This window comes from Danio rerio, chromosome 2 (assembly GCF_049306965.1).
Source record: "Danio rerio strain Tuebingen ecotype United States chromosome 2, GRCz12tu, whole genome shotgun sequence".
Lineage (NCBI taxonomy): Eukaryota > Metazoa > Chordata > Actinopteri > Cypriniformes > Danionidae > Danio > Danio rerio.
In genome coordinates, this window is record NC_133177.1 from 33,489,862 (window position 1) to 33,512,290 (window position 22,429).

A 22,429-nucleotide genomic window follows, 5' to 3' on the forward strand; every position below is an offset into this window, starting at 1 on the left:
ATAATTATGAAACTTAAGGTTTTATAACAGAAATGCATTAGGTTTAATAGAAGTTACTCAATCAATTTGGACTAAAAGCCAACAAACATATAATTTAGATTATTTATGTAAATGCCTCCACAATAAATTTAATTTTAATGATGTTAAATGTGTCATTTAAAAAAAGAAAATAAATATTATGGTGAAAAAAGTGTATACATTTAACTACGATAATTTTGTTTTAACACATTAAAGTATGTCACTGAGAAATAATTACATTTGATTTTTTTTTATAGCAACCGGGCCATCAGAAATAATCATTAGTGTTTAACCCTCTATAAGTCTAAAATTTAATTCATAATAGTCTTAAAAGGGTCCTAAAAAGTCTTAAGTTTGACTTGATGAAACCTGCAGAAACCCTGTGAAATAAAAAATACTGAAAAATGAGTGAAGTAGCCTGGCCAACTAATAAACAAAAGTTAATGATACTAACCTTTTACACTGAAGTCTATCAAAAAGCAATAAAATCTTTTAACAAAATAAAAAAAGGCAAATTAATAACTGAAAATAAAAATAAAAATTATTCAATTATAATTGTATACTAAATACAGAAGTTGATCGTTTTTTATTTACTCCAAACAACCTCTAGGATGTGCTGTTTCTAATGTATTTTGACCAGAAACATCAACACAAAACATGCCTTTATACAGTACATCATCCCAAAACCTCATAATCCAAGGATTGTAGTTTGGCAGCGGCAGTTTTTGTGTGGCCAAAACATTAAAAGTGGCAGTGTGTGTAGATTGTGTTTGTTATCATTGTATAGGACACAAATGAAAGAACAGCTTATCCACAACAGCATGTTATTTCTGCTGCATCCAATTAACCTTCCACTAATCCGGCGAGAAGGCTTGTGGAGCCAATGGTAGATCACAGTCAAAACAGACTATCAAAGTGTGGAAAGACACAGTGAATGTGCTTGTGAGTATCAAAGTTGGCTAAAAATAGACCCATAGAGAATAATAATAGTACATCACAGTGCTAGTCTGAAGTTCCTATGTATAAACAGACATCAGCAGTGTTTGGTGCTGCCATGCTCATCATTCCTGAATGCAAATTTGCTGCAATGCCTGGAAGAAGAAATGATTCTGCATTGATTCCTCGGACAGTAAGATTACTGTTCGGCACATGTAACTGTGAAAGGGGAGGGAGGAATAGAGACAGAAAGAGACTAAGGGGATTAGGAGGCTTCTCTCCAAACAGTAACCATGCCAGTCAGAGCATTTTCCGATGGAAGTCTTGTTGAATCCTTTGAACTATTGGTGAATTTTCCAACAAGACTCGGACTGGATCACAGAGCTAGTCAAGTCGTGAATCATGGGATAATTTAGTTGGAAATAAAACAAGGGTATGTATATGACAACCAAAAACCAAAGCTGGACTTGCTCATGAAGAGCACAGGATGTGGATGATCTGGAGAAGATGACTCTGGTTTGACTTCTGTTTCCACAGGTTTTCTTCATGTAATACAGGTAATCGGGTCAAGAACTGGATTTGAGGATTAATATTCATTATGTGACGGTTTCATTCTGGATGCTGGAAGATTTTTGCTATTGTGCTGCACCTGTCGGATTGTTAAATGGTGCTAATAACTGAGAATGGTGTTGCAGGAGGTGTTGTTCTGGTCAAGGTTCACAAACATGACACTGAGGACAACCGAGCAAGAGGCTGGACCAATGAGGAGTCCTCCATTCAGAGCTCCACTGTTGTAGAGCCAAACGAGGACTCTTACTATGCAGATGATGATGAAGACCACCATTTTTATGATGATGATGATGACGATGATGATGTCTACCAGGAGTTTGAGGAGTTGGACTTCTCAAAACTTCCAGATAGCAGAAGCATGGCATCAGATGACTCCTTCTACCCACCTGATGATTCGCTCAGCTTCGAGAAATGCCCGAGTCCTGAGAGCCCAGAGCCAGTCAGCTTTTTCAAGGCATGCTGCAGCAACAACGTCATCATCGTCAAGATCATGATAAGACAAGGTGTGACTGAGGCAGAGGTGCGAGAAGTGGACAAAAATAACAGAGTAAGTTTTTATGAATATGTAAATGCCAATCAACTGAATGATAAATATGACTGTTTTCAAACAGGTATCCTAAACATTCTCACTCAGGGTTGCCAGGTTTTTCACAACAAAAATCATTCATTCATTCATTTTCTTGTCGGCTTAGTCTCTTTATTAATCAGGGGTCGCCACAGCGGAATGAACCGCCAACTTATCCAGCAAGTTTTTACGCAGCGGATGCCCTTCCAGCCGCAACCCATCTCTGGGAAACATCCACACACACATTCACACACAAACTCATACACTACGGACAATTTAGCTTTCCCAATTCACCTGTACTGCATGTCTTTGGACTGTGGGGGAAACCGGAGCACCCAGAAAAAACCCACGCGAAGGCAGGGAGAACAACTGAGCCGAACGCCAACAAACGCCAACTGAGCCAAAGCTCGAATCAGCGACTCAGCGACCTTCTTTCTGTGAGGTGACAGCACTACCTACTGCGCCACTGCTTCGCAACAAAAAAAGGAAAAAAAAAATAAATATATATAAATATATAAAAAATAAATATTCAATATATATATTATTCATAAAAATGACATATTTTACATCACCATATAGATTATAAACGATTTTTTCTATGAAAATAACTGTATATTAGTTATAAGGATTATTTTATTATAAAAATTACAGCAAATCTGACCAACTGGGATAGCGCTACAGATTCAAAAACTTAATTAAATTATAAATTGACTTTCTTTTGTAAATTACATGTACATATTTAGCTAATATTTAGCAACAGTCCTGAAGGCTTGCAGAGTAAGTTTTGGGTTGGCAAATCTAAACTGGTTAAGATCAGGTTAAGTGGTTTCACAACACTTGATATTATTCTCTGTTAGCTCAGGGTTTAATCCATAGTTTGTGATCAACTCTGGACTGCATGCACCTGAAAGTGTGACACGTGCAGCCAACAGCTGTATCAGTTTGATTTATATGTCATGAGAGAGTCCATAGTGCACTTCTCTATTAACGATTAAAGATGACATTGGATACCCATTTTACACAAGTTGATATGATTCTTAGGGCCTTAATGAAACGTCTAAGACTTACTTTGATTAAATTTCTCAACTCGTGTATATAAACACTGTTTTTACCCTGTCAAAAGCACCTCAGTTCAAAGTGAGCTGTTTTGCTTTATATTAATTTAAATTTAAATGAGCTGCTGCTCCCCAGCCCCTGTCTGAGACTGCAGGATCATGGCTGTGTTTTAGCATACTGATCCATTCTGGAGGACCAAACTCAGTGCTGTAAACAATGCCTAACAAAGCCTCAAACTGCTGAGTTTTGTCTGTTTGACTGACATAAAGAATTAATTGAAGCTGTTTCTAATGACAGAATGTAAGATTGTCCCATGGCTGTCTTAGTCGTACAGTGACAATCATCACATAATTTATCCATTCTTGACATTACAGCCAGCCATTATCAGTATAAAATGTATTTAAAAAAAACATCTATATATGAAAAGCGACACTGGTGTATTTAACACATGCTCAACTGCAGTTTCTGAGCTGGTTAAAGTGGAAATCAACAAACACAGCTCTGCACATGAAGGATGAGGATCTGATCCTTAACACCAGTGAACTGAAGCTCTTTTCTTTTGAACAGGAACTTAACTAAATACAAAGAGATCTACAAGAAGGAAAATTTAAACCGATGCCACCTTTAAAATCCAAATTTTTAAGAATTTGAATTTGCAGAAGTAGGTTGGAGAAGGTTAGCCATGTAGTTAGCATTTTGACAAAACCTGCTCAAAACTAACCCACCATTATGAGCTATAGCACTCAGTGTTTGCTCAATCTACATGTGAAACAATACTGGACAAAAATCCAAATCGGATTTCTTCTAATCTGTTTTCATAGAACAGAAAACTGATGCACACACATCTCTACTCCAAAATTGTGCTTTCTTCATCCTAGCACAGTTTTTACATCATTGGATGAATAGAACTTCAACACAGCCATATAAATATAACTGGTACAATGTCAAACCTGTGAAATTTAAAAAGCAACCTGCATCAAGAGGTTTAAAGAATTCTGAATTCCAATAGAAAACTTGGCAACCATGCTCTCAGTCCTTACAGTGGTCAAAATACAGCAAGCCTAGCCCCAAAATTGTACCATTGGTTGAATCTGTGTTGCTGGTTGGGGTAATAATATAAATAATATTTTGAAAAGTGCCTCGATGTTTACAATTTTTTATGAAGTTGAACTACATATAGCTTAATCTTTCACTATTTGCTACAACAGTTTCTTAAGAATTTAAGATAAAAGTAAAGCTCATATATGGCAGGTCTGAATACATCTAAGTGGTAAAAAGATCTAGCTTTACTTTGTTCTCTTTTTTAATATTTAGCAGCACAGGGGGTTGAAACATCAGTCGTAAAAATTCTATTGCAGTAAGAATCTCATGCAGTGAATAAAAACCCCAATTGTTATGATCCTTGCTTTGAGTTTTCTGAACATTGGAATAATGAACACATTATTTTCCAGGATCCATTCAGTAAAACTATTTGTTAAAAGAGTAGCGTTCTTGGCTGAGAGAAGTCCTTTCACTCCCTTAGCCCTGAGAAGCTTATAATTATGACAATGTGGGTGATAACAGTGTCATGTTTATGCAAAGCTATTATCATATCAAAGAGTCTTTAAGCATGCATGATCCACACAGGGCTCCTCGGGGAATGAGCTCATGCGCTGACAGTGTCTCCTTCCTCCAGAAATATCGACAGTGAGCTGGAGACTTTCATCTGTACATAAATATGACATACAAGGCAGAATCTATAAGAAAATAAATCTGGCTTAAACGGCAGCTGTAAGCAAAACATGTGTCTTCTTGATAGGGATAATTTGTATTGACTCTCTCTATATATATTAGTTTGCGGTGATGTCTTCATTGACTTGACACCCACTACATATTCAATATATGTAAATGGAAGTCCAGCAGTTTGAAAACTGATGTTCAGGGTTGCTAAGGGCTCAGTGGAAAAGATAAATAAGTGTAAACTGTGGGTGAAAAAATTATGTGATCAATATTAGGTCATGACGACATATGTTTTGATGTTACTTTAACTTATTCAAAGAGATTAAGTTTGATGTTTAAAATGATAGCTTGCACAAAAGTTTAAATTCCCATTTGCTCATTCTTGACTTGCTCAAAAGCAGCTTTTGAGTTGTTGTTTTTTTGTTTTGTTTTTTTAGTTGAACATAAAAGAAGATAAAACATATTGGGAAACTGTAACCATGGACATGTATAGTATTCATTCATTCATTCATTCATTCATTTCCTTCGGCGTAGTCCCTTTATTCATCTGGGGTCACCACAGTGAAATGAACCGCCAATTTATCCAGCATATGTTTTACACAGTGGATGCCTTTCCAGCAACCCAACATTGGGAAACAACCATACACTCTCATTCACACACATACACTAAGGCTAATTTAGGTTCAATTCACCTACTGTACTGTATGTCTTTAGACTATGAGGGGAAACCGGAGCGCCTGGAGGAAACACATGAAGAACATGCAAACTCCACACAGAAATATCAAGTGACCGAGCCAGGGCTTAAACAAGTGACCTTCTTGATGTGAAGTGACAGTGCTAACCACTGAGCCACCATGTCGCCTGACATGCATGCATGAAAGTCAATGGTCACAGGTTTCCAATATTTTTTAAAATAATCTCTTTTGTGTTCAGCAGAACGAGAACAAACCTTCAAACATGTTTTCAACAAGTAGAGGATAAATAAATGATGGCAGAATTTTCATTTTGGGTGAACTAGCCCTTTAAGGTCATTAATTTGATTCAAAATCATTTAAGACAGAAACTATAAAAAAAAAGGTGAGTTTGACAATACTGTATACGGTATAGCCTTTACTCTCTAAATGTAATCATGAAAATAATTATAGTTCTTAATAAATTATTTTTTATTTAAGACAATTATACATGTATAAAATGCGCATTAGACCAGGGTCTTATCTCCTGTTTCCAAAATGCATCACAAACTGCTTAAGAAACTGTTGTACTATGATAATTGGTGATGAAAATAAATGATGTTCAATAAGATGTACTTGTTTTTACTAACTGTTTATTCAGTTAAACATGATTTTTAAACTGTAGGCCCACATAAGCTCGAAACCGATTTTTGATCTAAACTGAATCTAAACAGAAATGGAAATAAGACGTGGAGTATGCATATTTTAGTGGCATTATTGAAGTAAACACCGCGTTCAGTAAACACCGTCATGTAGGACTTTTCGCCATATTTTCCAACATTCCAAAATGCAATTCACAACTGTAAATAAATGAAAAACACTTGTGAATCACAAATCAAAGAAACAGTTAATTAACAGATATGCTTTACAGTGTATAAAAGTTATTCTAGACCCGGAGAACAGATTAACCATAGGTGACTAGTCAAATGAACCTATTTCCAAAAAGGTGGAGTGTTCCTTTAAGTCAAATCTTTCTCTCAACGTCCAGAAGTGTTACGACACCATGATCTCCAGCTGAATCTCATGGGTGTGCACCCATCCAGCTAAGCTCTGGAACAGATGGGAATTTGGTGCAGCCCAATCAGATCGTAATCATTCTTGAGCTTTTAAAAGGCTCTTGAAGACATCAAAATACTGCAGGACTCTGCCTAGACAAGGATTTTTCGGCATGTCATATGAGGAGAGAAACCCTAATTTGTCTATTAAGCTCAGAACTTATAATGTAAGTGTAAAGAAATCTGGCTGTAGGCCATAGAAGGCTAAATTTGAATCCGCCACCCATTGTCATGCCAAATTATATGTGAGAATTGAGATGACTTCCTTCCCCAATGAATCATTTGAACTCAAATTGCATTGACTGCTGCTAAACGCGTCTGTCTGGCTGAAAATAGAGCCTATAATAAATGAAGCATCACCTATTGCCTGTTCTTTTGTGCCTCAGCAGTCAATGAGATAATGTCTGTATTGAAAAAAGATACTCGTCTGCACTTTACAGTCTAGTACAAACATTTAATTTCTCAGTGGGCTTCTTGATAGCAAAAAAACCATCAAATCGATTTGGATTTTATGATGTTAAAACCTTGACGTTCATTTGACATCCACACATTGATACCCTTTTAACTTCCAAAATATTGACACAAAAACTAATATAATATACAGACATTTCTGTAATCGATTTTTGATACCAATAAAAGACGTCAAATTGATGTCATGCCGAAAGTTGTTAAAGTGTCACAAAAAACTAAAACACATTTTTTGAGAAGTTAACAGTCTATATATATATATATATATATATATATATATATATATATATATATATATATATGTCCCACGCTGCTAAAAACAGTATTAGGACACATATATTATTCAAACATAACAAAAATGGGTTGTTTTTGCAGTTTTAAGAGCAAATTCGTTCTTCCGAAAAGAAATTTTGAAGCAGCATCACGACGATGAGATCATTGTGTGAAGTCCAGTGTGGTGATTGGCTGACAGCACAGCACAACGTGACGTCATTAAGTTTTTAGCATGTATGTGCATTATTTATGAGGAAGACTTGGTTTAAACCAATCAGCCCGCTCTATTGTGAACAAGATGCAACTTCATTAATATGCATGAGATAGCTTCATTTCTTTTTAGCTGATACAAAGTTCAGAGTAGCATGGTCCAAATAATGTTACCAAGCACAATTAAATTTGATAGATAAAGAAATGTTCAGAGACATGTTTTTTTATAGTGTGCCAAAACAAAAGTGGCTTTTTCATTTCCCTGCAACAGTGTTGTCAGTCGTGCAACTGCAGCACATGCACCATCTCAAAAGTGCTTGCATTCACCAAGAATAAACTAATATTGCAGCTCACATAAAAAAAAAGTTACTTCTATTAGGATGACATATGCAAATAAGTTATATGTCAAGATCATCTGTGCAATATCAGACACCACCTGTGAGAACATTTCACAGTTATTATCGTTAACTCAGTTCATCTCATTTACATCAAGCAGTCCGTACAGGGCTGGTGGGCGCATGCAGATTTTTTTTGTTAGTTTCGATGAGTGATGATTTCAAATGCAACAAATCTGTTAATATAAAACGTGTAGTAGCTGCATAATTTTTGGTGGGTGCGACTAAATTTTTGCTGGTGTGGCTACATTTTTAAAGTTAGGAGCACCGGCGCTAACAGAGCAAAAATGTTAACTTCCAGCCCTGTATCATCAACAGTAATTTTTCAGTTTTTGAAGACGTATTTTTTTTTTTTTTCATTTTTTTAAGTTCTCAGGTTCTGCAGGTTGCAATGTCTCAAATTGTGCTTGCCATTCTTAAGCCATTTTTAATTGATTGTTTTGGTTTAATTTGGAATTTTTCCAACTAGTGCAGAGCCCGAGGGACCAGAGGAGTGAGTGCTCCAACTTGACCCATCCCCCCCCACCCCCCCCCCCCCCAGTCCAATAATGGCCATTATAAAAGTATAATGTACATTAAGTTTATACATTGTAGGAAATAAAGGCAAGCAATCAGTCAAATATGATTTGTGTACGTGGTTACATAAATTAATATTATAACCTATCTTTGCGCTCAGCCAAAACATGTTACCTGAGAAGAAGTAATAGATTCAAAAGACTAAAGTCAAGTAATATGTCGTTAGATAGAGACAATGAGAGGAATTAAAATCACGTTTAACAAATATAGGTAGAAATATAGGTAGATTCTTGATGAGTCCGACATGCACAGCCCTCATTACTGCAGTTCATGACGGAGTGTGTGTGGTCACGTGATGTGTGTTTTCAGAGGTATAGCGTGGATGGAGAGTTGTTCAGAAACGCTGGGTGAAACGACAGTGTGGATGCTGATCGTTTCCGTATTAGTGCAAACGGGGCCTTAAAGTGAAAGTACACCAAACAATCAAATGCTGTCATGATTTACTCACCATACTCAATTTCTCATTCTGTTGAACACCTATAAGAAATTTTGAATATTGTTGAAAAGCAACAGCTATTGAATTCCATAGTATTTTGTTCTGACTATGGATGTCAATGACTGCTGGTTTCCAACATTTTTCAAAATATTTTGTTTTGGTTCAAATTCAGAATCAACCGAGTTTGAAGAAATTAACATTTTTGTTTGAACTGTCCCTTTGTCCATTCATCATTGTTGTATTATTCTCTGTCTAGGACTGTATGTTTTGCATATATGACAAAACAAGACAGAACAGTTCCTCACGCAAACACAGAAAAGGCTTCTGTGTTCTTCACACCAGCAGGCTTTCAGCAGTAAAAGACATGTAGTCCTCCTTTAAGACTCTACAACCCATTTGCATGTAAATGTCTCTTAACTAACACAGGGCCGATCGTTTGTTTAATACAAATCTTTATTCTACAACCATTAGCACAGGGGGAATTATATGTGCAGCACAGATAAACTGCACCATTAAGCACTGCTATTTAATGACCCTGTTTATCTGTCATAGAAACATTGAACTTGTTTGCAGTGCTGAAAATGAAACCAGAAAAATATAAGGTTTTGTCTTTAGGGATGCACATCTGACAGTTTAAAGTATTAGATTTGACCTTGGAGTTTGCATTCACCTTCACTGCTGAACTTCTGTTGATCCTGTGACGGGGAGAGAGCTTTAGGACGTTAGAGAGGCTTTCCTTTACAATCATCTTACGACAGCGTGACATTTCACTTCCCTGTAAGACTGTGCTGTGTAACCTCATGTGATCCTACAAAGTGTCACTAGGATCTATCACTGCTACAGCTTATCCCATTGCTACATCTTTGCTACATCTCATGTAATACATTTAAAATTACCATATAGAAATGTGCAATAAACACAAATGCTGCAGATATTCATATTGTATATGGATTTCATATACGGTGGTTAAGGAAAGTATAAAGACCCCCTTAAAATTTTCACATTTGTTATATCGCAGTCATTTGTTAAAATAATTTAAGTAAATTTTTTTCTCATTAATGAACACATTACTGTCATATTGACAGAAAACCCTAATTGTTGACATTTTTGCAGATTTATTTAAAAAGAAAAACTGAAATATGACATTGTCTTAAATAATTTTAGCAAATGACTGCAATATAACAAAAAGTGAAACATTTTAGGGGTCTGAATACTTTCCGTACCCTCTGTTTATTTAAAAACCAATGGAATAACACATATGTACAAATATGCCTAAATATATTAGCTATGATTTTATATACAGTTCAAGCCAGAAATATAAGCCTGTCTGTCAATTTTTTAAGTGCTGTTTAACAGAGCAAATAATTTTTTTATGGTTATTCCTAGAATTTTTTTTTTCTTCAGGAGAAGGTCTGTTTATTTAGTTTGGTTGGGATAAAAACTGGTTTAAAAACAAATTTAATGGTCAACATTATTAGCCCCTATAAGATTTTTTAAGGCATATCCTGATTAATTATCATAATAACCTAGTTTAGTTAAGCCTTTAAATTGCATTTTAAGCTGAACACTAGTATCTTGCAAAATAACTAGAAAAAGTTTTTGGTACTCTCATAATTTTGATAAAAGAAATTAGTTAACTATTATGTTGAAAACATGATTCTTCCTTACTTTAAATAGTACTTTGGACATATTTGAAAAATAATTTAATTTCACAGGAGGGCTAATAATCCTGACTTCAGCTTGATGTGTTCATTATTAAAGCAAAAATTTTAAAATATATATGTACATATTTATAATTTCAATGGTTGAAAAATATATGCAAACGGCCATTTTTGCTATATTTTAAAATATGTGCATTTTTACATATTTTTATATGTATTACACATTTATACACATACACATACATACATACATATATATATATACACATACATACATACATATACACACACACACACACACACACACACACACACACACACACACACACACACACACACACACACACACACACACACACACACACACACACACATATATATATATATATATATATATATATATATATATATATATATATATATATATATATCATATATATATCATCATATAACATCATATATATATATATATATATATATATATATATATATATATATATATATATATATATATATATATATATATATATATATATATATATATATATATATATATATATATATATATATACATACATTTGAAGTCAGAATTATTAGCCCCCCTGTTTTTTTTTTTTTTTTACCATTTTCTGTTTAACGGAGAGAAAACTTTTTTCAACACATTTCTAAACATAATAATTTGAATAACTCATTTCTAATAACTGATTTATTTTATCTTTGTCATGATGACAGCAAATAATATTTGACTAGATATTTTTCAAGACACTTCTATACAGCTTAAAGTGACATTTACATGCTTAACTAGGTTAATTAGGTTAACTAGGCAGGTTAGGGTAATTAGGCAAGTTATTGTATAACAATGGTTTGTTCTGTAGACTATCAGAAAAAAATTTGCTCAAAGAGGGCTCATAATTTTGTCCTTAAAATGGTGTTCAAAAAATTAAGAACTGCTTTTATTTTAGCCGAAATAAAACAAATAAGGCTTTCTCCAGAAAAAAAAAAATATTATCAGACATACTGTTAAAATTTCCTTGCTCTTTTAAACATCATTGGGGAAATAGTTAAAAAAGATTTTTTTTTTAAAGACCGGCTCATAATTCTGACATCAACTATATATATTGAGTCATATAAAAATATATTATTTGTGTTGATATCGTCAAACTTTAGTTACTTAAACTATTTAAATTCAGCCATCAAATCACTATGAGTTACTTTAGTTTAAATTAATTAAATCCCAACAAATATATAGCTACTCAAATAGTTTGGTATTGCTCGTATCAGTGTAATTAGTTAATTCATAACTCATTCCATTTGAGTTCTGCCTATTATAATCTGTTTATGAGTTACCATAACTTTTAATTGAGTCAAAGTAACTTTAAAAATATATATTAAAGGTTTATTATTCATTCATTCATTCATTTTCTTTACTTAGTCCCTTTATTAATATGGAGTCGCCACAGTGGAATGAACCGCCAACTTATCCAGCATATGTTTTAAGTAGCAGTCTTTGGACTGTGGGAGGAAACCGGAGCACCCGGAGGAAACCCACGCAAACACAGGGAGAACACGCAAACTCCACACAGAAATGCCAACTGACCCAGCCAGGGCTCGAACCAGCAACCTTTTGCTGTGAGGAAATTGTGCTACCCACTGTACCACCATGCTGCCCTAAGGTTAATAAATTAAGGTTAATCATTTAAAGTTAAACTAACTTATTCCATTTAGTAATTTTCACTGTTCGGTTTTACAGTGCATAGATTATGGGTTTAAGGATATTTAAAGTCAACATGAAATCTAAATGTTTTCTTATTTTTATATGTATAGAATAGTCCTTGTTTTATTTGATGTATTTGTGCAAGTCATTATTTAGGGAAAATTAATTTGCCCTCATATTCTTTTAACAAATACCATACCCTTCTCCAATAAATTTGGGACCAATACATAATAACAATTTTAACATTTTTCTTGATGTCATTTTGCTAAAATGTCTGTAAGAGAGCTAATTTCATAAAAAAAAGTCTTCTAAAATCATGTAAAGCAGGACAGTCCAGTATTTCCAAAAGAGCCTAGATAACTGAAATAAATGCAGACGACAAGTCTTTCTCTTTATTTCTTGAGCAGCACATCAGTTTCATTCTAGCAATAATCATTCAGTTTCTTGATATTCTAGAGCTTAGCACCATAAATGCCAGCAGACAAGTGCTCTGAGCCCAGAGGGAACTCCATACTAAATCTTAGCTAATAGTCTTTATGGGGCTTACCATCTGCCTGTAGTGCACTATAATCACTCACAATCTGGAGACGCACAAGAAAAGGGAGATGCTCTGTGCTGTTACAGCAATTGCCTCTGACCTCACGCAGTTGTTTTTATTTTCTAGTTCTCCACGCTCATTAGTGTCGTTTAGATTAGCTGAATTGCTTGTGATTTTAAGTATGACACAGCGTTTAGTACACAGTGTTTGTATGTGTTCAGATGTACAGGTTATTTCACTTATCTGTTACACTTTACACATAATACTCCATTGTATAGCAGATTAAAATGATTGTAATTTAGAGTCTTAGTGTTTTTTTTTTTTTGTTTAATAAGCTAAAACTGTTTAATCATTGCAAGTAATTAACCACAACATGAGCAATCAATCAAATAAAGAGTCGCTTATTTGATTGTTTTCCCATAGAATTTAACAGTTGGGTGTTAAAAGTGAAACTCCTTTAATTTTCTCCATAAGTACATTGATTTTCATCATTTAAAGACAGACCTGTTGTGAGCTCTGATGTTTTTAATCATTGTTGGTCTGCTTTTTCTGTTTTTCTGTTAGCCTTCATGTGCAGACTTTAAACATTTTTGTATGTATGTGTGTACACTAAAATAGTTATTGTTTTAGTTATTTATTTAATTATTTTTTAGGTTCTTGTTCTTGTCGTAAATGAGTCTTTTTTGAAGCTTTAGTATAAACAGCCTTTACCAATTTGAGGGTCTATTTGCACTTCGACACTGTTATTTTTCTTTCATATGGGCTCAGAAAAGCACATAAATGATCTTTTCATAGAAATGTGCAGCAATACTGACTGATCTAACTATATGATATGCTTGCCAATCTAATTATGCTTCTGCAAAACACCAGTTGACACCAATTTATTCTGAAGATGTTGAGTTTATCGACCTCATCAGTGAGACCACCAAAGCAATACGCCTCTGACCGAAGAGTCTCTCTGGAGATGTGTGTGGAATCTCACCATTCTACAATCTCTAGCCTTGAATGAACTGCTCTATAGCAGGGTTCAAGCGCTTCAGTGCCTCTGCAGTTTTGCACGTTAAACACCTTCTTTTTCAGTAATGATGGACATTCAAGTAAATGACTGCTGAGATGGCTCATATTTTTCCTCTTTGCTTAACAGACAGGTCTGATAGTGGCGTGTTACCAGGGCTACGTGGATGTGGTCATTGCACTGTCCCAGTGCCCACATGTGGACGTGAATTGGCAGGATAATGAAGGGAATACAGCTCTCATTAATGCTGCACAAGCAGGTAAGTGAGGGGAATCAGTTATTAAAGGCAATACGGTTATACCTAACAACCCTTAGTATATCCCAATGGGTCTTTATTTGACTGCTCTAAGTGTATATACATTGCCAGCCCTGGATTTAAGCAAGAAAGTGTCTACGATTGGATCATTACTGCAATGATTATAATGTTTCTGGCTTGTTATATCAGTTCTTTTAACTCCAGCTGATACAGTGTGTAGCTTCTTACTTTTTAAACAACTGCGTCACAAGATGTATGCCATGGTCATATTCCAGGATGACAATGCCAAGGTCTATCAGTCTTGGTGAAAGACCAATTTACCTGGACCCCATCTTCATGGCATCATTTCATCAACCCTCAATGTCACAGTTCATTTCCATCAAGACTTTAATTTATTTTTGGCCAAGACCTTGACAATGAAAGCACCCCACTATCGAACCCTGGGGTGTCTACTGTCTGCTCAAACACATCCCAAAGATGAAAATGGAGCCTTCTTTCACATTCAGAAATAAATCTTGGCATTTTCATCCTAGAATATTCCAACATATTCCTAGTTGGTCACTCCAGTTATTGCACCCATTACCCCACAGAAGCACCTGATTAAGGGACTGCTTAAAGTGCAGTTCACAAATTGCATCTAAAAAGCATGTGGAAAGCAGGAAGTGCTTTACTTTTCTCACCAATTTCAACATTTACGCTCCTGTGGTGTCTGTTGGTGCTAGGCATCATCAACCATTCACTCTGAAGACAACAAACTAACAATGTGTATGTGTATTTATATTGCGCATTTATTGTGTATGGCCATACACCCAAAGCGCTTCACAATCATGAGGGGGGTCTCTCCACACCACCACCAGTGTGCAGCATCCACTTGGATGATGCGACGGCAGCCACAGGACAACGGCGCCAGTGCGCTCACCACACACCAGCTTTTGGTGGAGTAGAGAGACAGTGATACAGCCAATTCGGTGGAAGGGGATGATTGGGAGGCCATGATCGTAAGGGCCGATAGAGGGACTTTGGCCAGGACACCGGGGTTACACCCCTACTCTTTCACAAGAAGTGCCATGGGATTTTTAATGACCACAGAGAGTCAGGACCTCGGTTTAACATCTCATCCGAAAGACAGCACCCACTGACAGTATAGTGTCCCCTTCACTTTTACTGGGGCATTAGGACTCACACAGACCACAGGTTGTGCGCCACCTGCTGGCCTCACTAACACCACTTCCAACAGCAACCTAGTGTTCCCTATTGGTCTCCCATTCAGGTACTGACCAGGATCAGCCCTGCTTAGCTTCAGTGAGTAACCGGTCTTGGGCTGCAGGGTGATATGGCTGTACAAACCATTGCTGCAGCTCGGATAAAAGCACTGCAGTGTTTGTGTGCGTTACGTTTGTCTGAGGTAATTAGTCCATTGTTTTTACTGAAATGGGCGGATTTGTTAGTTCTAGTCACATGACTCATGGTGCACTTGCAGCTTTCTGAAAAGTTGAGATGTTTTCAACTCCTTTTTTGCTTCCTGTTTGTGCACACAAGCCACATGAAAAAAAAAGAACTTACGCATGTTAAAAGATGCGATACATGTAATTTAACAGCTCCTAATGCTGTAGAGCAGTTTTACTGCAACTCTCCCTGGATTGTACATTTGTCTCACAAAACTATTTTAGGTCTTGGAGTCTCTGCTAGTGAACTGATGTTTGATTCAGATGTTTGACTAAGAGGACAAACAGTGTTGGGTGGCTCCGTGAATGTAATTGAGCACTACTGCTGTAGAGAATGTGTCAAATTCTAATCCTGGTGGCCCACAGTCTTGATCCATTTATATTCATCCGTTATTAAACACAACTGACCAAACTAATGAATACCTTCAGATGTATTTAGAAACTGCAGCTCTGTTGGAACTAAACCCTGTGGGGCTGCAGCTCTGCAAGAACTGAGACCCTGTTCACACAAACAAAATTGTTCAAAACACTATTTTTTTCTAAGTGGTTTGGCCTACACGCAGGTGACTGCACAGGTGCCTAAATCCCAAACCTTGTTGAAACTGAAATCTTTGCCAGGGTGAAAATATTCAGAAACTTCAGTCACAGTGTGGTCGTGTGTTTTTGCCTCATTATTTCATCATACATGCTGTTTTCTGCTTTCTGACTGACCAACGCTGCTGGGTTCACATCAAATGTGATAGAAGCAAATGAGGTGAAATCCAGGCAGCAAATGTGCCACACTCCCAATCATTTTGTGCAGCATGGTGATAGTTTGCCTCTGTTCGCGATTTTGCCTTGACTTTATATGTAACTCACTTATGTGAATACTAATGTCGAGAGGATCACATGCTTATGATTGACCACAGCTGGTCCCGCATTAGCTAACACATGATTCACCAATCAGATGATTCTCAAGTCACCATAAATAACTAGAGTTTCTTACCTCAGTTATCTTCATCTTGATGAATCCCGTCTTCTACTCTTCCTCCCTTTTCCTTGATAGGGCACGGCAGCCCAGGGGTTAGCACTGTTGCCTTACAGCAAGAGTCACTGGTTCAAGTTTTTACCAGGCTAGTCAACGTTTCTGAGCAGAGTTGGCATGTTCACCCATGCTCGCGTGGGTTGCCCCAGGGTTTTCCCATTTTTTTTTACCGTCCAAAGACATGTAGCATAAGTAAATTGACCAAACTATGTTGGCACCATAGATGAGCTCTTAGTCAGCAGTTAACCTCTTCATAGCAATCTCTAATTTGTCATTAGCCATAAATAAACAAGGGAGTCCTCAAGATCTACCTGGGCTCAAACTCTCTCACCCTGCAAACAAGAGGGAGCCCCGGGCTCGAGGAACTTATGAGCTCAGCGATCTCTCCCGGGACAGCATGCCAAACATGCTTTATAATCAATCATCAGCTAAGTGTGAACTCTTGAAAATAATTAAGGCAGGAAAAAATCTGTTTATAAAGTTACCTATGGACATTGCCTAAGGTTGACTTCTGTTCTAGATCATGAAGGTAGCAATGTCAAAGTAATGAATTTGATTTCATGTGAATGCATGAAATAATAATTCTGCTTTGAATAAGAGTGCCTGTTTGAATGTAAATGTTTTTTTATTTATAGGCCACAGTATGATTACACACTACTTGCTAAACTATTTTCCTGGGATTGACACTGAGCGTAGGAACTGCCATGGCTTCACGGCGTTGATGAAAGCAGCCATGCAGGGTCGAGCTGAATGTGTGCGGTCTCTCATGATGACAGGTACAGCATCATCAGCTGAAAAATGAATACAGATTTCTAATTTAGTTCATGCATACATAATGATCTTCTTTTATGTTCCTTCAAGTGGGCATTCATTTTCCTCCACAAAACCCTTTGTCTTTCTTTGTGCAGGAGGAGACATTGAAGCAAGAGACTTTGGCCGTAAACTGACACCACAGGAATGGGCCTTGTTTACAGGCCGCTACGAGACTGCCAAACTGATTTCCAGACTGATGGATAAACCGTGTGCCGAACAGTTCTGTGACTCTTATCACATGGGGTGGCCTATGCTGAGCGAAATGGTGGCCAGATCGAAGGAGCCTAAGTCCTGCTGGAGGAAGTTCTCAGAGTGTATCTGTAACATGTTTAACATCAGCATGAAGACCAATCCTGTAGACGAAGGGGTCATGGACTACACTGTGCGAATGACCACAGCGTTGGCCAGTCCTCTTATAGCCACCGCCTGCCACACTGTGTGCCCGGGCAGCCCCCCGTGTGTAGGAAAACGGCGTCCTGCCGTGCAGGATATCCTTCGCAGACAACGGCTGGCTGAACTGAAGAACCTCGGACCCGATCGCCTCAACAACTACAAGAGGCTCTTCCAGAACTCCAGGGTTCTCCTGGTGCCCAAAAAGCAGGAACGCCGTGCCAGCCTGCAGCCGCAGTTACTGCACAGTGTCGCTATGGCTTCTACTGTGGCCTTGAGGAGAAACAGCCTGCTGCCCCTTCACATGATGCGCAGGAGCAGCGTACGTCCTGGGATGGTGGTGCCTAAAGTTATGCTGTGCAAAGCTCCTCCTCCCATACACATGCCAGAGCGGCCGCCACGCAGGAGTTCAAACGATTCAGCACAACTACAGATCCCTAAGTGGAAGTACAAAGCTCTAAAGGAGGAGAAGAAGAAAGCTGAACAGATGGAAAGGTTGAGATTGCCTATTGGGAGGAAAAAGTAAAGTGGCTTTTGATGCCTTAGTGTTTTACAGAGGTTTTCCACTGTTGGTTTCAGGTCTGTGAGAATTACTCACTTTTTAGAAGAGGACTTTTACTCCTCAATTCTATTACATAGTCTGGCTGATATTTTTTAACTGGTGATGATTACTAATTTTTAATCATCTAACCTGCACTAAATTGCCAAATGTTTTGGGAGATTTGTTTTTACATGCACAGGAACTTTAATGACATCTCAATCTTACTTGGTAGAGTTCAATTTGGAGTTGGCCCACCCTTTGCAGCGGTAAGAGCTTCAACTCTTCTGAGAAGGTTTTTCATAAGGTTTAGGAGTGAGAATTTCTGACCAACTATTTACAAGTGCATTTGAGAGGTCAGACACTAGCTACCTTACATCCATCTATTTTCGTGCATTTTTGATATGCGCAAAAAAATCGGTTGATGGAAATGCCAAGATGCACATAAGTTTCAAAAATGTGCATAAAAAGCAATTGGGCATAACTAAGTAGGATCAACTTTTTATTCTATACGAAAACATGTGCATAAACTTTTATAGAAACACTATACTAAACAAATTCCATTATGCGCATTAAAAAAGGTCATGTGATTGTTGTTTTAAGAGATCATGTGGTGATAAATATGCGTGAATGGACAAACCAGCAGGCTGAGCATGTTGTTTTGGTCATTCTAAAACCCTTAACCATTTCAGTATTAGTGTTATTATATTGTTAATTACCTCTAGAACTGTCAAGAGCTTCTGTGCTCCATGTCTCATGCCTTCAAACGCCACCACACATTCACTGCATGTCGGCACTTCATCTGAGCACAAGTCATTTATTAAATGAAGAAAAGATTGACATGGCTTCTCCTACCAAAGTTAATTCCATTTTTACTGTTTATATTTGCCGCCAGTTAATCAGTAAGTGATGATTTTGACTACTTGGATGAAAACGCTGCTCATATGCAATATTCCAGTTTTGCGCATACATTTAATTCACATCTTTGGATGGAAACATAGCTACTGATAAGAAGGCCTGGCTCAGAGTCTCCACTCTAATTCATCCTGAAGGTTGAAGATTCTGTCGGGTTGAGGTCAGGACCAAACTCACTCATCCATCTTTTTACAGACATTAATTTGTGGACTGTTGCAGTCATGTTGGAGCAGGAAGTAGCCATCTCCAAACTGTTCCATCAAAGATGGCAGCATAAAATTGTGCAAAATGTTGGTATGCCGAAGCTTTAATTATTCCTTTTACAGGAACTAATGGGTCAAACCCAACCCCTGAAAGAAAGCCCCACACCATAATCTTCTCTCCAACAAACTTTACACTTGGCAGAATGCAGTCAGGCAAGTACCGTTTTCTTGGCAACCACCAAACCCAGACTCATCTATCTGATTGCCAGAAAGAGACGTGTGATTTGTCACTCCAAAAAAAAGTCTTCACTGCTCTAGAGTCCAATGGTGGAGTGCTTTACACTATCCAAGTCTTTGCAGTGCACTTAGTGATGTAAGGCTTGGATGCAGCTGCTTGGCTATGAGAAGCTATTCCCTTCCAAGCTCTTTTTGAGCTAATCTGAAGGCCACACACATTTTGGATGTCTGAAGCTATTGACTATGCAGAAATCTGGCCACTACTGTGCACTGTGACCTCTTTCTGTGATTTTAATGTGGCCTAAGTTGCTGTTATTCCCAGTTGCTTCCAAATTGTTATATAACCACTAACAGTTGGCTGTAGAATATTTAGTAGTGAGGAAATTCCATAAATGTACTTACAGTATTTCAGAGGTTGCAACCTCATGCTGCCACACTTGAATTCATTGAGCTCCTGAGAGTGACCCATTCTTTCACATATGTTTAAAGAAGCAGTCTGGATAGACATTATATATACACTTGTGGCCATGTAAGTGATTGGAACACCTGAATTCATTGATTCAGAGGGGTGTCCCAAAATGTTTGGCATTATGCATAGTGTATTTAAAGTTTTTTTTTTTTGCTCTTTTTATAATAATTTTCTTGAGCCAAGTCATTACTTGAAATATGTTGCACAGTAATCTTTTTTCTTTTTTATATTGCACTAAAAGACTGAACTTGTAAAAGGGAGTGTTATATAAAGACTCGATAAACAATAAATAAACTTATTTATCAAGCATGTTCATAGAACTTGTCATGTGTTAGGTGGAACTTCACTAGTAAATACTTCATTTTTGACAGGAATGAAGTGGGTGATATAAATATACGATGTTCAATGCATATTTTCAACTATCTTCTCCATAACGCTTGTAGTAAAATAATAAAGCAAGTTTTGAAAGTTGTCCTTACAGCCTCATTTTCACCTAAGTACAGTAAAGTCAGTATATATGCTGTTAATAACTATAATAATCGGTCTACTCCTATGACAATATGAAAGTCCACACCACTGCTACAGTAATGGACACACACACACACACACACACACACACACACACACACACACACACACACACACACACGCACACTTTCTGTTTAACAGAGATTTTTTTCTACATATTTTTAATAATGGATAGAAATATGGATAGAAATAATTTTTAATAAAGGATTTATTTTATCTTTGCCATGATGACAGTAAATAATATTTGACTAGATACTTTTCAAGACACTTCTATACAGCTTAAAGTGACATTTAAAGGCTTAACTAGGTTAACTAGGCAGGATAGGGTAATTAGGAAAGTTATTGTATAATGATGGTTTGTTCTGTAGACTATCGAAAAATATATATAGCTTAAAGGGGCTAATAATTTTGACCTTAAAATGTTTTTTTTTTAATTATTATTATTATAAATTATTTTTATTCTAGCCAAAATAAAACAATTAAGACTTTCTCCAGAAGAAAAAATATTTTCAGACATGCTGTGAAAATTTCCTTGCTCTGTTAAAAATCATTTGCACAATATTTAAAAAAAGCAAACAAAATTCAAGGGGGGGGGGGCTTTGAAGAAGGCTTTTATCACCCATCCACATGGTTAATCAGCTGTAGATCACATACGGCTGCGACCGGAAGTCAACGAGAATTATTTATATTATTTATTCAATTTAATTCCATTAGTTGTATTTTATTAGCGTCTACCTCTACCCCAACTCTAAACCTAACCATCACAGTTATATAAAAACAGATCTGGATCTGAAGTCTTGTCTATTAGTATAGCTTATTAACCATGTGAATGGAAGATAACAGCTTTCTGAGCCTAGTGGCGCAGAAGGTGCCTATTGGCCCATATCTATGAGCTGATAACCACTGATTAATGCCCATTCAGTCGAGTGATAACATTTGAAGTGGGTGCACACACACATATCACTGTTGAATCTGGAGCATGGTATATTACAATATTGTAATAAAATAATGTTTTTATAAAAATGAAGCACATTAAATTAAAAAAAAAAAACTTTACCCTAAATTAATTTTGTTTTTATAGAAATTAAATATAAACAATTTTACACAGAACGTATAGACATAGTAGATTTTTAATCTTACAATATGCCTAACTTCTATTGTTTAGATCAGAGATGCCCATTGTAACCTTTGATTTGGCCCACCATCCCATCATTGAGGAGAAGTGAGTATGATGGAGAGGGTTGGGACGAACGTCTTTAACACAGAGATCGTTATTTCTAATTTGACGTAAGCTTTTTTGTTTGTGTTATTGCTGAGCTACAAAAAAAAGCGAACTCAAATAAAATGTTTCAATTAAATGTTGTAAATGAATCTGATTATTTAAAAATGTAAATTCTGTCACTCAACAGATATAGGACTATGCAGAAAACACTGGAGAGCAAATCAAGGCAAAAAGTAGTGTAATTCTGTTATAAATGAGATTGTTTTGATTTTATTGTTTTATTCAATATAAAAAAATCTGTATTAGTTAATATAAAGCAACTTTTTCTAGTCATTTCTAAACATTATTAAATAAACTGGGAAATTACCCATGGCAACTTGATTTACTTTGGGCCCACTAGCCTCAATCCAGTTTGATTTTTGGCCCTCCATAAGTAAAAGTTTGGGCATCTCT

The 22,429-nt window shown here is 36.5% G+C and overlaps 1 protein-coding gene across 2 annotated transcripts; it reads left to right on the forward strand.

The window, feature by feature from the left end:
• The first annotated feature begins 911 nt into the window (after window positions 1–911).
• Window positions 912–20,698, forward strand: ankrd33bb (ankyrin repeat domain 33Bb). 2 transcript variants are annotated; one of them, XM_005163452.6, is made up of 5 exons: window positions 912–1,387; window positions 1,492–2,071; window positions 14,066–14,195; window positions 17,297–17,437; window positions 17,570–20,698. In XM_005163452.6, exons 2-5 carry the CDS (start codon window positions 1,619–1,621, stop codon window positions 18,388–18,390), a joined length of 1,545 nt encoding a protein of 514 aa, XP_005163509.1. In that variant the 5' UTR covers window positions 912–1,387; window positions 1,492–1,618; the 3' UTR covers window positions 18,391–20,698. The 2 variants fall into 2 exon arrangements, with proteins under 2 accessions (XP_005163509.1, XP_021323171.1); XM_021467496.3 differs by having other exon boundaries at window positions 912–2,071.
• The last annotated feature ends 1,731 nt before the right edge of the window (window positions 20,699–22,429 follow it).

Bases quoted from the DNA above. Each gene is read 5' to 3' on its own strand.
- ankrd33bb (XM_021467496.3), top strand. From the start codon at position 1,619: ATGGTGCTAATAACTGAGAATGGTGTTGCAGGAGGTGTTGTTCTGGTC. The intron at 14,196-17,296 runs GTAAGTGAGGGG...TTTTATTTATAG, and splicing joins CATTAATGCTGCACAAGCAG to GCCACAGTATGATTACACAC. The intron at 17,438-17,569 runs GTACAGCATCAT...TTCTTTGTGCAG, and splicing joins GCGGTCTCTCATGATGACAG to GAGGAGACATTGAAGCAAGA.